General features: G+C 45.4%; 6 protein-coding genes across 7 annotated transcripts; 2 read left to right on the forward strand and 4 right to left on the reverse strand.

Annotated features, from left to right (window-relative positions):
- Positions 1-695: 695 nt before the first annotated feature.
- Positions 696-2,111, reverse strand: LOC27206254 (transmembrane protein 267). The gene is made up of 2 exons (XM_016170266.3): positions 1,565-2,111; positions 696-1,506 (listed from the first exon to the last, which is right to left on the reverse strand). The coding sequence occupies exons 1-2, from the start codon at positions 1,856-1,858 to the stop codon at positions 1,126-1,128; spliced, it is 675 nt and encodes a 224-aa protein (XP_016030304.1). The 5' UTR covers positions 1,859-2,111; the 3' UTR covers positions 696-1,125.
- Positions 2,112-2,761: 650 nt separating this feature from the next.
- LOC6736685 (aldo-keto reductase family 1 member B1) lies at positions 2,762-4,300 on the reverse strand. Its single transcript, XM_002083505.4, has 6 exons — positions 4,151-4,300; positions 3,864-4,031; positions 3,623-3,795; positions 3,359-3,503; positions 3,103-3,300; positions 2,762-3,035 (listed from the first exon to the last, which is right to left on the reverse strand). Exons 1-6 carry the CDS (start codon positions 4,226-4,228, stop codon positions 2,835-2,837), a joined length of 963 nt encoding a protein of 320 aa, XP_002083541.1. The 5' UTR covers positions 4,229-4,300; the 3' UTR covers positions 2,762-2,834.
- Positions 4,301-5,130: 830 nt separating this feature from the next.
- LOC6736686 (aldo-keto reductase family 1 member B1) lies at positions 5,131-6,613 on the reverse strand. The gene is made up of 6 exons (XM_002083506.4): positions 6,480-6,613; positions 6,225-6,392; positions 5,989-6,161; positions 5,760-5,904; positions 5,506-5,703; positions 5,131-5,438 (listed from the first exon to the last, which is right to left on the reverse strand). Exons 1-6 carry the CDS (start codon positions 6,552-6,554, stop codon positions 5,247-5,249), a joined length of 951 nt encoding a protein of 316 aa, XP_002083542.1. The 5' UTR covers positions 6,555-6,613; the 3' UTR covers positions 5,131-5,246.
- A 408-nt stretch (positions 6,614-7,021) lies between these two features.
- Positions 7,022-11,321, forward strand: LOC6736687. Of its 2 annotated transcripts, none has more exons than XM_016170811.3 (4): positions 7,022-7,436; positions 7,489-8,718; positions 8,845-9,650; positions 9,708-11,321. In XM_016170811.3, the coding sequence occupies exons 2-4, from the start codon at positions 7,703-7,705 to the stop codon at positions 10,199-10,201; spliced, it is 2,316 nt and encodes a 771-aa protein (XP_016030306.1). In that variant the 5' UTR covers positions 7,022-7,436; positions 7,489-7,702; the 3' UTR covers positions 10,202-11,321. The 2 variants fall into 2 exon arrangements, with proteins under 2 accessions (XP_016030306.1, XP_016030305.1); XM_016170810.3 differs by having other exon boundaries at positions 7,498-8,718.
- Positions 11,322-11,869: 548 nt separating this feature from the next.
- On the forward strand, positions 11,870-12,686 carry LOC6736688 (ctenidin-1). The gene is made up of 4 exons (XM_002083508.4): positions 11,870-11,974; positions 12,032-12,289; positions 12,362-12,408; positions 12,489-12,686. Exons 1-4 carry the CDS (start codon positions 11,912-11,914, stop codon positions 12,610-12,612), a joined length of 492 nt encoding a protein of 163 aa, XP_002083544.1. The 5' UTR covers positions 11,870-11,911; the 3' UTR covers positions 12,613-12,686.
- Positions 12,687-12,725: 39 nt separating this feature from the next.
- LOC6736689 (E3 ubiquitin-protein ligase RFWD3) lies at positions 12,726-13,368 on the reverse strand. Its single transcript, XM_002083509.4, has one exon. The coding sequence runs from the start codon at positions 13,312-13,314 to the stop codon at positions 12,823-12,825; it is 492 nt and encodes a 163-aa protein (XP_002083545.2). The 5' UTR covers positions 13,315-13,368; the 3' UTR covers positions 12,726-12,822.
- Between the last annotated feature and the right edge of the window lie 140 nt (positions 13,369-13,508).

A 13,508-nucleotide genomic window follows, 5' to 3' on the forward strand; every position in this document is an offset into this window, starting at 1 on the left:
AATCGTAAAATTCCTCTAAGTGTATACATGTTATAAACAAATGCTTAATTAGTACATATCAAATTACGATATATTTGAATATACCATTTAATCAAACCGATCTCATTTCTTTATGAAGAAAGTTAAGTAATATAAGTGAAAATATTAGTTGGAATATATATAGATAACTATTTCGCCATAAATTAGCTTTTTCTTTCAGTGTATGTCAAACAAATGTTGGGTCGTGGGTGTTGCCAACGGATTCAGCCGCTGTTATTGTTATTGTTGTTCGCGTCGCTGTTAATGGGCATGCGTGGGAAATTCTGGGACCGACAATACCCTAGAATGTTTTCACTGTCTGATCGCACGTGTAAGTTTAATTACCCAATTATTGACCCGCAAACACAGCGATTTTCCGCCGAAAGGCGTAGGAAAATTTCGAAAAACCAATGTTTTTTATTGGTTCCTTGCGAACTTTTTCGATCGAAATTGTGATTTATTTATAATGGCGAACATTTAAAATTAAATTCGTTTAAAAATAGCCCGAACGAATCGGTAAAATAAGCAGAAAAGTCGATTTATGACGGGATTCCTTCGCAGCCATGCCAGCCATTAGGGCCAATTTGTAAACGGCAACTAATTTGGCCCACAAATAAACAGCGAATAAAATTTAGGTGGGCCAAGTAAGCCAATGGGATTAATTGTGATTGCAAGGCTGATGTTGTAAGGCAATTAGATTGATTTTATTAGTCGATTAGCTTAAAATTCGTATGGCCTACAAGTACAAGAGTCAGAGTTGAAGTTGAAAATCGATTAGATATCGTTGTGCGCTATGCTCGTTACTCTAGTTTGTCTAAGGACTACATATCACATATCCGGATATTATCTGTATTCTAGTTAGATGCTAGTAAAAACCTACACGCTACTTAACAAAGAAAAATCAATTGGATGGGAAGCATAGTTCCCTCAAAAAGGTACTTCTAGTAGTAGATCCGTGTAAAATTGTGTCCTGTTGCGAGGAAGTATCTGGGTTTCTAGGCGATCTCTATATCTCTAATCTTAAAGCGCTTGAAGCTTGAAAAGCAATTTGCATTTACCATTTGATGATGTTTTGCAATATTATCACAAAGTGTTCCTACACATAGCCTAGACCTGCATGTAGCGATAGTTGGCAGTGGAGCCGCTGCGGTATTGGCCCTCGCTTAGCTTGACGTACTGCCCCAGGAAGTTGAGCACGGTGGCGCTGCGGCACACGTTGTGCAGGCAGCCCAGCAGATGGGGCGTCAGGATGGTGGTCAATATGTAGGCCAGCTGGGGCATCCTGTCCGTGTGGCCCAGCGGGCACAGCCAGTAGCCCCGCCGCACGGCGTCCCTGGTGTGGTGTGTGATGAAGGCACAGAGTAGGGATCCCAGCATTAGGCTGGTCCGGAAGTAGTTCAAACAGGCGGTGCACATGTAGAACAGCAGCATGACCACTATAATGCTGGAGCAGTGGAGGAAGGGCCTCTTCGACAGATTGGTGGCATCCTGCGTGCGAGTTGTGGAAACTTGGTTATAATTGTTTCTCCTGGTTACTGCAACTCACCTCCAAATACAGGGAACGAGCCTCCACAAAGTGGTCCAAGTCAATGAACGATGACACAACGAAGCAGGTGAAAATCAATATCCAGCCGAACAACTGCGAGGTGCGCTCGTAGAATTGTGTGGCGAACGTGATTCCCGTGAGTGCTCCAATGGCCGCATGGGTGGCATTGTCGGCCAGGGCCTTCAGCAATGGATGCTGGGTCAGCTCCACGAAGTTGTCCCCCAGCAGACACGTAATGGTCACCAAGGTTGTCAGCACAATTCGCATATAGACCATTGTGTGGCAGTGGGGCATCGATTTCTGGGAGAGTCTGCTCTACTTTTCCGGCTGGCTACGCTCTGGTTTCCGGCAAATGGACGGATTTACTTGCTTCCGCTGGGTGCACTTACTCCTCCTGCTGTTGCTACTCCACGTAATCTTCGTTGCGGTAATGGCCACGTACTGCTGGCATCTTGTTTACCTGCAATTCGTCGTGTTCCCGGCGATTTGCAAGGATATTTGTTATGGATGTGCGCACATAAAAATATCAAAGAATATTTACACGAGTAAATAAATACTTATCGATATCTTTCGGCGACCGCTCTATCGATATTTCTTACAGCAAGCAAATATACTGTAAGCCGTTACAAAATACCGCGCGATTGAAATTCAAAATATTCGCTGTAACTCATTTCAATTCATGCGATTTATCATTTCAATATTATTTTAACTGCAGAATAAAAACTGGTTGTAATGATACTTACATTGGTAGAATTTAATTGAAAGAAAAACATATCATTTCCTGTTTTCATAGTTAGCTGGTACAACAATCTATTTCCTATATTTTTCTTATCGAGAACTTGACAAACTAGGCGCAAGTTGACTTTCATAATGTGATCCGCTACCTTATTTTCTATTATCTGTTCTATTGTGCTTTAAGATAAGGGTACAACTTCGTTTTAGAAACAATCAAAATTAAAAGTTTTCACTTTTGTTGTAAAAGTAGATCAATTTTTTAATTTTCTCATTAAGAAATATATACCTTCTCTAAAAAATAACTGAATGACTGGAACAAAAATGTGCCGCGCTTTAAGATTTATGAACCAATCCATGTGAATATCAATGGGAAGTACTTGTGTTGATAAGACTAAAAAAGACAAATACAAAACACTTACTTAAAATACTTACCGATTGTAAATGACGTTAGAAATTCTCTTCTTGCTTTTGGGTATTCCCGTACATGGGTTTTCATTAATTTATTAATCATAATAACTTAAATATATTTGTTGTATTAAAAACAAGCACTATACACGTTAAAGGGATAGTATTTGCTCTTGATGGCTTGTCGAGCATGAGCAACACGCTCTCCATTGTGATACGAGTCCAGAATGGCATGATCCTCAGCATCCAGCTTGAAGTCGAAGACATTGAAGTTCTCCTCGATGCGCTTGGGATTGGAGGACTTGGGCAGCGGGATGGTTCCCAGCTCAATCTGGAATAAGTTGTCATAATGAGAGATCCGATTGATCATAAGGCCTATGTAAATCCGAAATCCTTACCACATATCGGATCAGCACTTGGGCAATGGACTTATTGTACTTGTCTGCGATGGCCTGAACCTTGCCATCGTACATGAAGGTGGGCGTCCTCAGCTCGGCATTGTGCCTGCCCAGGGGACTGAAGGCGGTCACCAGGATTCCATTCTTCTTGCACAGGGCAATCAGTTTCTTCTGATCCAACGCGGGGTGGACCTCAATCTGCAGGAAGAACAATATGAATTAAGAAACTGGCGGAAATTCCGTGTGACTGGGTTACCTGATTGTGGATTGGCTTGATTTTGCAGTTGGCCAAGAGGCGCGTCAGCTGCTCCTCGTTGAAATTGGACACTCCGATGCTCTTGGTCAGGCCCAGGTCAACCAACTTCTCCATGGCGCCCCAAGTGTCCAGGTAATCAATGTCCCTGTAGTTTAGAGTAAGTAAACGGCATAGTAAGATTACAGATAACAGAAGGCGCATTTCACAATCACTTGTAAGTGGCAATCGATTTGAAATATTTCATATATTATTCATTTCACTCACACAAGTTCCACCTCTCCATTGGCATCTTTGGGAATCAGTTCGTTATCACCGCGATATTTATAGGAGAAAGGCCAGTGAATCAGATAGAGGTCAACGTAATCCAGGCCAATGTTCTTCAAGGTCTTTCGGCAGGCGTACTCCACCCTTTCCGGTTCATGGAAGTTGCACCAGAGCTGCGGAAATATGTGGCCACTCCGGGATTAGTTTATGATGTGGATACCATAGCCCCGTGCCAACTGACCTTGGTGGTGATGAATATGTCCTCCCGCTTGATGACGCCTTCGTCAATCTTCTTCCGAACTGCCGCACCCACTTCGGCCTCATTTCCGTAGAAGTAGGCGGTGTCTATGTGCCGGTAGCCCACATCAATCGCGTGGAGAACAGCCCGTTCGCAATCGCCTTCCGTCGACTGAAATCACAAGTCATCAATAACGTTAGCGGTTCTTCAAGTGACGTTAACCCGGTGACTGATAAGCAACATTCCTGATCCGTATCGGATCTGCTATGATCAACCACTCAATGTCATACCGCGAAGGTGCCCAGTCCGATTCCCTGGATATGGGTTCCGTCGTTGTGCTTAAAGTAGTACTCCACTTTCCCGGTCATCTTCGCGGTTACAAAGTTGAACACTGAATGCCTGAGTTACTCGTTGCACCTCTGTTATAAGGTTTTCGAATGGGCCCATAGAACCTTCAAAAGACCTTTTGCATTTGCAGATAAAAAACACGGTCAAGCTGGCAGAGAAACTTGGAAATAGTTTATAGCGAAGCAAGGAGAGTAGATTCTACATGTGCTAACTAATATATTAAATGTAATATTTTAATGTTTTAATTAGGATAAATCTAACACATAATTTATTTAAATGATCCAAAACTTTTGTAAAATCCCATTTAGAAATATGTGGGAACACTTTTGAAAAACATTTATCGATAGTTTGATAGTTGAGTGGCGCGCAAAGCTCATTCGGTTAACTTTATCGCTAGTTTTGTTTATTTACTTATTACATGTGGGCTTGTTTATATTCTTTTCCCTTTTATAGCTTTTCATTTTTGCAATCTGCCTTGCAGTTGTGAATAATTGAATTCAGACAAGTGTTGCTGAAATAGTATTAGACCAAATGATCTTGATTAAGTGGAATTTTCCATGCCAAGCCTCTTTTAAAAACTAGATGATCGAGCGAAAGCTCTCTCTCAAATCATTAAATGTTCAGCAGGGGTGCCCAAAAAAGGGTATTGTTTTAATAATATAATCACAAAATGAGTTCGATTGATTCTTTTCATATGTGACTTGAAATGCTTATTATATTTTATACCCCTTTAAAATATTTGCCACGCCCTTGACTGCGAATAAGTAACAGTTCAAGTGATAAGACTAAAATAGAAGAATTAGGTAAATATAAGCACTATCAAAATACTTAAAAGTAAAAATGAGGCGATATTATGTAAAAGAAATAAGTGTGCTTTTTATATAAAAATCTCCAAAATAAATATAAATAATTGAACATGAAATAAGATTTCAAAAATAATTATTATTGGTGTATATTTTTAAAAAACATATATCTACACAAAATATCAGATTTAACAACCACTTTAATTAATATCAAAAATTGCTCCTGCTTTCCAGTTCAAAACTCGATGTTAAATGGATAGTTCTTGCTCTTGATGGCGTGGGTCATGGGGATCAGACGTTCTCCGGTGTTGTAGGAATCCAGAACGGCGTGATCCTCAGCATCCAGCTGGAAGTCGAAGATCTTGAAGTTCTCCTCGATGCGCTTGGGATTGGATGACTTTGGCAATGGAATGGTTCCAATCTCAATCTATTTCGATAAACATAATGTTAATAAATGATTTTCTTGCTCATAAAACCTAGTTCGTAATCCCTACCAGATATCGGAGCACCACTTGGGCGGTGGACTTCTTGTACTTGTCCCCAATGGCCTGAACCTTGGCATCATAGATGTATTTGGGCGTCTTCTCTGCTGGATTGGGTCTTCCCAGGGGACAGTAGGCGGTCACCACAATGTCATTCTTCTTGCACAGAGCAATCAATTTCTTCTGGTTGAGCGCTGGATGACACTCGATCTGGAAAATGGGCTATTAGGAATATGAAACCCAAGCCAAAACCACAATTGACGCACCTGATTGTGGATTGGCTTGATCTTGCAGTTGGCCAGCAAGCGAGTCAACTGTTCCGAGTTGAAATTGGATACGCCGATGCTCTTGGTCAGGCCCAGTTCCACGAGCTTCTCCATGGCACGCCAGGTGTCCAGGTAATCGATATCGCTGTAATTTGTTCGTTAAGAGTCAAGCAAATACAAACGAAACGCACCCTCATTAGAAAAGTAATTGACTAAATTAAAAACTCACTTGAGTTCCACCTCTCCCTTGGCATCGGTGGGCATCATCTCGTTGTCGCCGCGGTAGACGTAGGAGTAGGGCCAGTGCATCAGATAGAGATCCACGTACTGCAGTCCAAAGTTCTGCAGAGTCTTGCGGCAGGCGTACTCCACCCTCTCCGGCTCATGGAAGTGGCACCATAACTGGGATTAGAGAATTCCATTTCAGTATGATGTGCTTTTCATAATTGACTAAACAGAACCCACCTTGGTGGTGATATGGATGTCCTCCCGCTTGATGACGCCCTCGGCAATCTTCCGCTGGACAGCTGCACCCACCTCATTCTCGTTCTCGTAGAAGTAGGCGGTGTCTATGTGCCGGTAGCCCACATCAATCGCATGCAGCGTGGCCCGCTCGCAATCGCCTCCAAGCGACTGAAAGGGCGGATCGTTTTATAATGGGATATGGTCTGTTCCCAACTGATAACCATCGAAGACGTGATCTCCACGGCGTTATCTTACCGTATAGGTGCCCAGTCCGATGGACTGGATTTGGGTGCCATTGTTGTGCTTCACGTAGGGAATTTTGCTGGACATCTTGACCGTTCCACAGTTGTTCGCTGACTGACCGAACTGAATCGAATCTCGATGGAGCTCTCTTTCAAAGTTCTGAAAAAAGCTCTGAGAAGCTCGAAAAGCTGGCCAAAATTGGCGGGAAGATAAGGTCCAACTATGGTATCACTTTTGAAACGGTTTTTCAAATTTGTCAGTACAGAAGTTATCTATGTGGTTTATATATATTATATATTTATATGTTTTAACTTATATAAGCTGGTTAATTATCATATATCTTCTCCAAATTATCCTTAAATTCATATTTCATGGAACATTAAACAAAGCAACGGAATTTCTCTAGTAACTTCCATGACTCCAGGATAAAATGGAATTCCGGCTGAGCACCACACCTTTGAGACCAGAAAAAGCTTTGCCTGGGGTATTCTGTGTGGGGCGCATGAGCGGAGCTGGAGCTTTCTGGGAGGACGGAACACATTGGAAGCGGCACAACATCTGTTATTCAAAGAGGCACAATGTACCAGACCTTGCCACCGTCGCACAAGTGAAGGAATTTTCGAAGCGCCTGGTGAGTTCCCACCCGAGGAATTTGTGGATGTGTGCTCCGAGCCGAGAAAAAAATCACTCCATCGAGTAACTACTGGCTCCTAAAAAGTGCTAATTGGCTGAAAAATTAGATTAAAGTGCATAATGGAAAACCCCTAGTTCGTTATAACTCCCAGTCCCCTGAAGGATCGAAGTGAAAGTGCGCTGCAATCTATAAATACTCCTTGGGTAGTGACTACACCAAGTCACGACAGAGCAACCACTTCCACTTGCTCCTGCGACCAAGTGCGTGTCGTCGCTGGCTCATTGGTTTCGCCTTGGTCTGGTCTAGTTTTTCGGATTGCCATGGAGGTGTAGAAGGTGACTGCCGTCGAGCCTTGGTTAGCTGAAAATTATTGTATTGTAATTTCAGTATACGCAGCACGCCGACCACTGCGCATGCCACAAAACCCGGACCCCAGCTCACATCCCCTGCAATCGGGGCCAGCAGAAAAGCTGAGGGGCGGAAAAAAGTGGGAGGAACAGCAGGTGACACCTGCAGCAACACCTGCACAAGGGAATCCAAGGATTACACGAAAACCCAAACCAAATCTCGGAGAATCTAGAACCTAGAGGCCATATCAATAATGGCGGCTGTGGTACATGGATGCAGCAGTCCGCGACAGCGATCCTGCAATGGCAGCAGTTCTCCAGGTGGTCACCACGGGTCCACGCCCTCCTCCGCCTACCCGACCATGCCCAAGTACTCGAGGACCGCCAGTCAGACACTGTATGCCACCAGTCAGCAGATATTCGGCGGTGGAGGCGGTATGGCGGATGCGAGTTACGCCTACGGAATGTCCTCCTCCGGCGGACAGCGACCACTATCCGCTTCCGCGCTGCCAGAAACGGCGGCGGCCAGCCGGAACTACTGGGGTCATCACAACGCCTTCTATCACACGGGCAGCAGGCATTACAGCAAGAGGAAATCCGCCGTGGAGCTGCTGGCGGAGTCCAAGCCGTTCTACATTAAATCCGAGGCGGTTTTCGAGCGACTGCAGCAGGCGAGCTATCGCAATGGAGGCGGTAACAACGGAGCTAGTGGGAAAAGAGGTCGTCGGCCGGAGGAATCGCATGGTCACCACTACGACCTGGAGGACAGGCGGTACATGAGCCTCAATCTCAGTCGGCAGCAGCAGGTGCAACAGCAGGTGCAGCAGCAGCAACAACAGCAGCAGCAGCAGCAACAGCAGTACCTGCACAACCACCATCCCCACCCACACCAGCACCACCCGCACTCCCGCCACGCCCAAGGCCAAGGTCAAGGACGAAACGGAGGCGCTGCCGTGAACAACAACCTCCTGCAGCACAAGCTGCGCATGCTGCTGGGCTCGGAGTCGGGCAAGGAGCGCAACGGCGGCACCTTGAGGCGCCACGAGATGAGCGACGGCAGTGCGGAGCTACTGCCCACGGACTACGGCGAGGAGGAGATGGGCGGTCAGGCGGGCGCCCTGAGGATCCCGCCGCCCCTCTACATGCCCACGTCCCACGGCTTCGGGCGGGATGGCGAGGAACCCCTCGTCCTTACCGAGAACTATCGACCCATTAGCCCGCCCGCCGAGTATGCTGCAAAGTCGGGACAGGCTCATAACGATCGATATAGGTAAGGTTATATGATTTAGTTGAAAATATTTGAAAATTTCATTGACTTATGACTACGCAAGCACATTTTAAACAAATGTATCTGTAGTTGAACTGCATTGATTGATACCCTTTTACCATCTAACAGATACAACTACCAGCGTTCGTACTCGCACTCCCATGAGGTTCCCAACACGGGCGAGGATCGCAGTGCGCCCTATCCCTCCGGCGACTTCAACATCAATAGCCACAAGTCGCTGCCGGATCTGCACACCCAGATAAGCCGACACTCGCCGCACAGCGAGATCCTGAGCTGCTGCAGCCGTGGCAATCGATCGATCAAGTCCGCCGGCGAGTCCTCGATAAACCGTGACTCCGGCGGCAGTTCCGGTCACTACACCCATCGCAGCGAGCCCTGCTACAAGCGGGAGCGACAGCGGGAAGTGGCCGGCAGTGCGGCTCCGGCAAGCGGTACGATCAAGAACTGCTGCACCCTGGTGGCCGCCACTCGCAGGGACAGTGGCTCGTCCACACAGCACAGTGCCAACTCCTACTGTGGCTATGTGACGCCCGCCGGCGATTATTCCGGCATGGGTGGTGGTCGGAATACGGAGTGCTTGGATTGCCGCTGCAAACAGGACACCACAATGGGCTCGGATTATCTGCTGAACTTCACGCCCACTCCGGAGGTTCCAGAAGCCTTTCAGGATGACTACACCCCGACGCCGCCATCGCCCAGGCTCAAGACCCAGACGCCACGATACTCGAGCTCCTCCAGCCAGCAGCTGCACACCAGTTCGCAGGGCTACACGAGCATCAATCACTCGCAGAGCTCGCTGGTCCAGAGCCCCGGATCGGCGCCATCCGTGGACGACATCAGTCCACCGCCCATTCAGTTCAAGAGGCAGCGGTGCATCCGCTTCAAGAACAGGAATCGGCTGCCAGTTCAAGGAGGTAGGAATTGAGATTCGCATTTGTGTAAATTATCATTTCTTCATAATCTTTCTGTAGAAATGGGAGGACCACCAGGATCAGGAGGTGGTCTCGTAGCACCAGGTTCAGGAGGAATGGGCACGGCCAGCGGCGTCCTGGCCGCCTACAAACAGCATAGGGGCAGCGTGGACCACGAGAATGTCTTTTTCCCCAAAGGTTTCTCCTCGGAGGTGTACCACAATAGCTTGGACATGGAAAGGGAGGCTCTGAATGCCAGCATTTCGGAGCTGGAGAAGTTCTTCGATCGCCTGGGACTGAACGACGAGGCCTTCCACGAGATCTACAGCCAACCGAGGAGGCACCACTCGGAGACGGATGACGCCTCCGATGATTCCAGCACTGTTTTCTTCTCGGACGTGAGCACCGTGGACTCGATGCGATTGCCGGACAGCACAGAAACCCAGCCGCAGGCCACTCAGGCGTATAGACCCTCGGAACCGCCGTCGATTGTCGAGCGGAATGCCAGGATCATCAAGTGGCTGTGCAACTGCAAGAAGATGCAGTGCACCTGAGAATCGCCGGGGCAGTGCAGCTGCGGATTCGGATTTGGATTCGGACGCTAAGCGCTCCACTGATTTATGGATTCCACACGACCACCCCGTTTAGCACACGACTGCGAATTAAGCAAAAAGTAATACAAATCACAGATGGGTGGGTGGGTGAATCGGTGGGCCAGCAAGGTCGCCATATGGACGAAAAGTAATCTATCGAACATATAGAATATATTTTCATTTGGCTAACAAACTGATTGCATATCCCTAAAAGAAAAGCAGTACATATGCAATTGACTTTTTAAAACTAATAGTCCGATTTTTTTTCAACCAATTTAGAGCCGCAAGAATCAAAGGATTTAATACAATGTACTCAAAAAAGATTATTATACAAATATTGCCATACTAATAATATATGCAGAAACTATTTCAATTCATTTTTTAAACATGCTAAAACGAAGCGAAAAGTGTAAACACATTTCAAATAGTAAATGGCATAAAAGGGCTACAAATATCACTACAACTTTCCTAAAAAATACCTGCAATTGCTGTTACTTTTTAAATTACATATTGAATTCACAAAAAGGAGATTACTTTTGGCCCCTATGCTTTGCTACACCAAAACAATCACCCACCTGTCCACAAGAACACTGCTCAAAAAGTCAAGTTAAGTCAGTTGAATGTTTCGAACATGATTAGCATGGTTAGCCTCACCTACCTGTACAATGGAACTAGGAATTACGAGCAGGAGTCTCGATTTTGGATGTGAGTTTCTCCTCTTTTAAGCTGCGCCCGTTCTCGCGCAGATCAATTACGCCATTGATATTTGTATTGCCAACGGTAATGATATTGTCTTACGTATACTAATCAACTAGCAAGCGATCGTTCATATTACTCTTATACACAGCGGTATTATTAGATGAATTATTGTACAATTAGTTCTCGTAACTTATATATACTTACATATTATACGACTAGTTGCCAAACCAGAAACACAGACAGTACACGAAACCACTAAAAACCACAAATTGAAATTGAAATGAACCTACCTATTTATGTAATTGTACATGGTTTGCATGGCGAATAAATAAAATATTTATGATTATCAAATTAATTGAAATATATATAGAAAATCAATGGAGAAGAAGTTGTTTTATTATTGTTTTTATAAGTTGGTAGCTATGCGCAATTTATGTGGTGTTACACTCGCATTAGTTCACTATAATGCGGGATTTTGAATTTGGCGGCAAGCGAAACGGGCAGTAAAGCTGCCAGATCGTGAATAAGCGATGGTGTTGTTAACCGATTCGGCGTTGCCAGTCTTTTGATTGCCACTGTTTAACTTTTTCAAAACTCTAAATAATTTTGATTTTTTATTTTAAACACAGGTTAGATACAATTTATTAATGAAAGTATTTTTATTATATGGTATTATTTATAAGAATCAAAATTAGTAATTTTGGAAATATTTATATTGATTGCAATGTATTTTCCGTTTTTCTTTAATTATATCAAGTAGCTGAATCGTATGTTTCTTTTTTAAGTAGTGCACCACAGATTTATTGTTGTAATAAGCTGTTATTACACATCGTAAATGAAAGTGGATTATCCCATTGATACTGTTGCATGACCCACATATAGAAACACCTGTGGGATCTGGAAGTATATATAAAGCGATTTGAGGCATTATGTCCATTATCAGTGCGCGACTTTCAAGTGACTGGAGCTGAGATGAGGAAATTAGTTATATCCCTAGCTGTGCTAGGACTAATATCCCTGGCCTTGGCTCACAATGTAAGCTGGGGCGTTGAAGATCTAGTTTTGGTGCTACTTTAGATTGGCATCCTTTAGAATCCCTGGGAGCAGCAGCCCACTCCGATCAAGAAGGTGCCAGTGCCTGTTCCGGTGCCAGTTCCTGTGCCAGTTCCTGTTCCTGTTTATCCCAAAGAAGGAGGTGGCGGAGGTGGAGGAGGAGGTGGCAGTGGCGGTGGCGGTGGCGGAGGCAGCGGCAGTGGTGGAGGTGGCGGCGGCGGAGGAAGCGGAAGTGGGGATGGTGGTGGCGGAGCAGTCGGCGGCACTTGCCCGCGTCCTTCTCCCGAAGCTTTACGGGTAAGTGCGGATTAAATAAATCCCTCGGACAGCTTTAAACCGAACTCCCGATCTCTCTGCTCCGCGTTGCAGTGCCTGCGGGAATGGGCCTGTCAGTACGTCATCCGGCTGGATCTGCGGTAAGTGGCAACTTCCGGTTGAGTTCTGCGGGATATTCTCGCTCATATATCTGCTCCTTTTCGTGCAATTGCTTTGACAGCTGCCTGCTCACTTTAAATGGCAACCCATTGCTGGGCAATCTCATTTCCATACCCGGCATCACCGGAGGCGGCAGCAGCAGCGGCGGCGGTGGCATCTTGGGTGGACTCCTGGGTGGCAAATAGAGGAGCCCGCTCGTTGGCGAAAATGTGCTCACATTAAACCCAATAAAGTTGCCCCAGCACTGGCAAAAATAGAATCGAGTTTAATTTAAATTTGAAAATACTTTCCATTCTGCAAATTTTATTGTCACTAAGGATGCGTAAGATTCATGTTTCATAAGAAAAAAATATAACTGAATTAATAGCAACAGGAGTTAAAAAATTCAACGCAGCTTAAATAGGATAAAAGTGTAAGCCGTAGATCCTGCGGACTTCGTGCTGACGAGCTGCCCGCGAGCAGGTGGGGCACCGCGAGCTCTCCCGCAGGACATTGTTGATGCAGTGGCGCCCGAAGAGGTGGCCACAACGCAGGGACACCATGGAATGCCTGCCGTGCGACTCACATTTCAAATCGCAGATGGAGCAGATGTTGATTTTGTACAGGAAGTCCAGTGCCTTGTTGGACGATTTCAACTGGATGTGCATCTGGGCAACGCGCTTCACCACCCGCGTGGAGTACTCATATTTGCCTAGCTCCTCCTCCAAACTCAGTAGAATATCCTCGCGCCTTGAATGGTATTGATGCATCCGTGATGTGACCGATTCCAGTTGGACTAGTCGCTGTTCTGGACTGGCGAAGCTCTCCTCGAGAATCATCTCTTGAATTTCCTTCTCCTGCTTTTGCAGCTCAGCCAGCAAGTCGACAATTTTCGGTAGATGTAACATTGTTCTGAATGATCTTTGACATCTAGACTGGAATTCTAATTGGAAAGGCAACAAGATTGGATAATGTAATATAGATAGATGCTTACTACGATAATCTGTATATGTTATTCATTAGTTATGTTTACAATTCAAAATCAAACATCTCCCGATCTCCAAGTCTTTCTGGCTGTGTACGAGTGTCATTGGATTGGACG

This window comes from Drosophila simulans, chromosome 3L, assembly GCF_016746395.2.
Source record: "Drosophila simulans strain w501 chromosome 3L, Prin_Dsim_3.1, whole genome shotgun sequence".
Lineage (NCBI taxonomy): Eukaryota > Metazoa > Arthropoda > Insecta > Diptera > Drosophilidae > Drosophila > Drosophila simulans.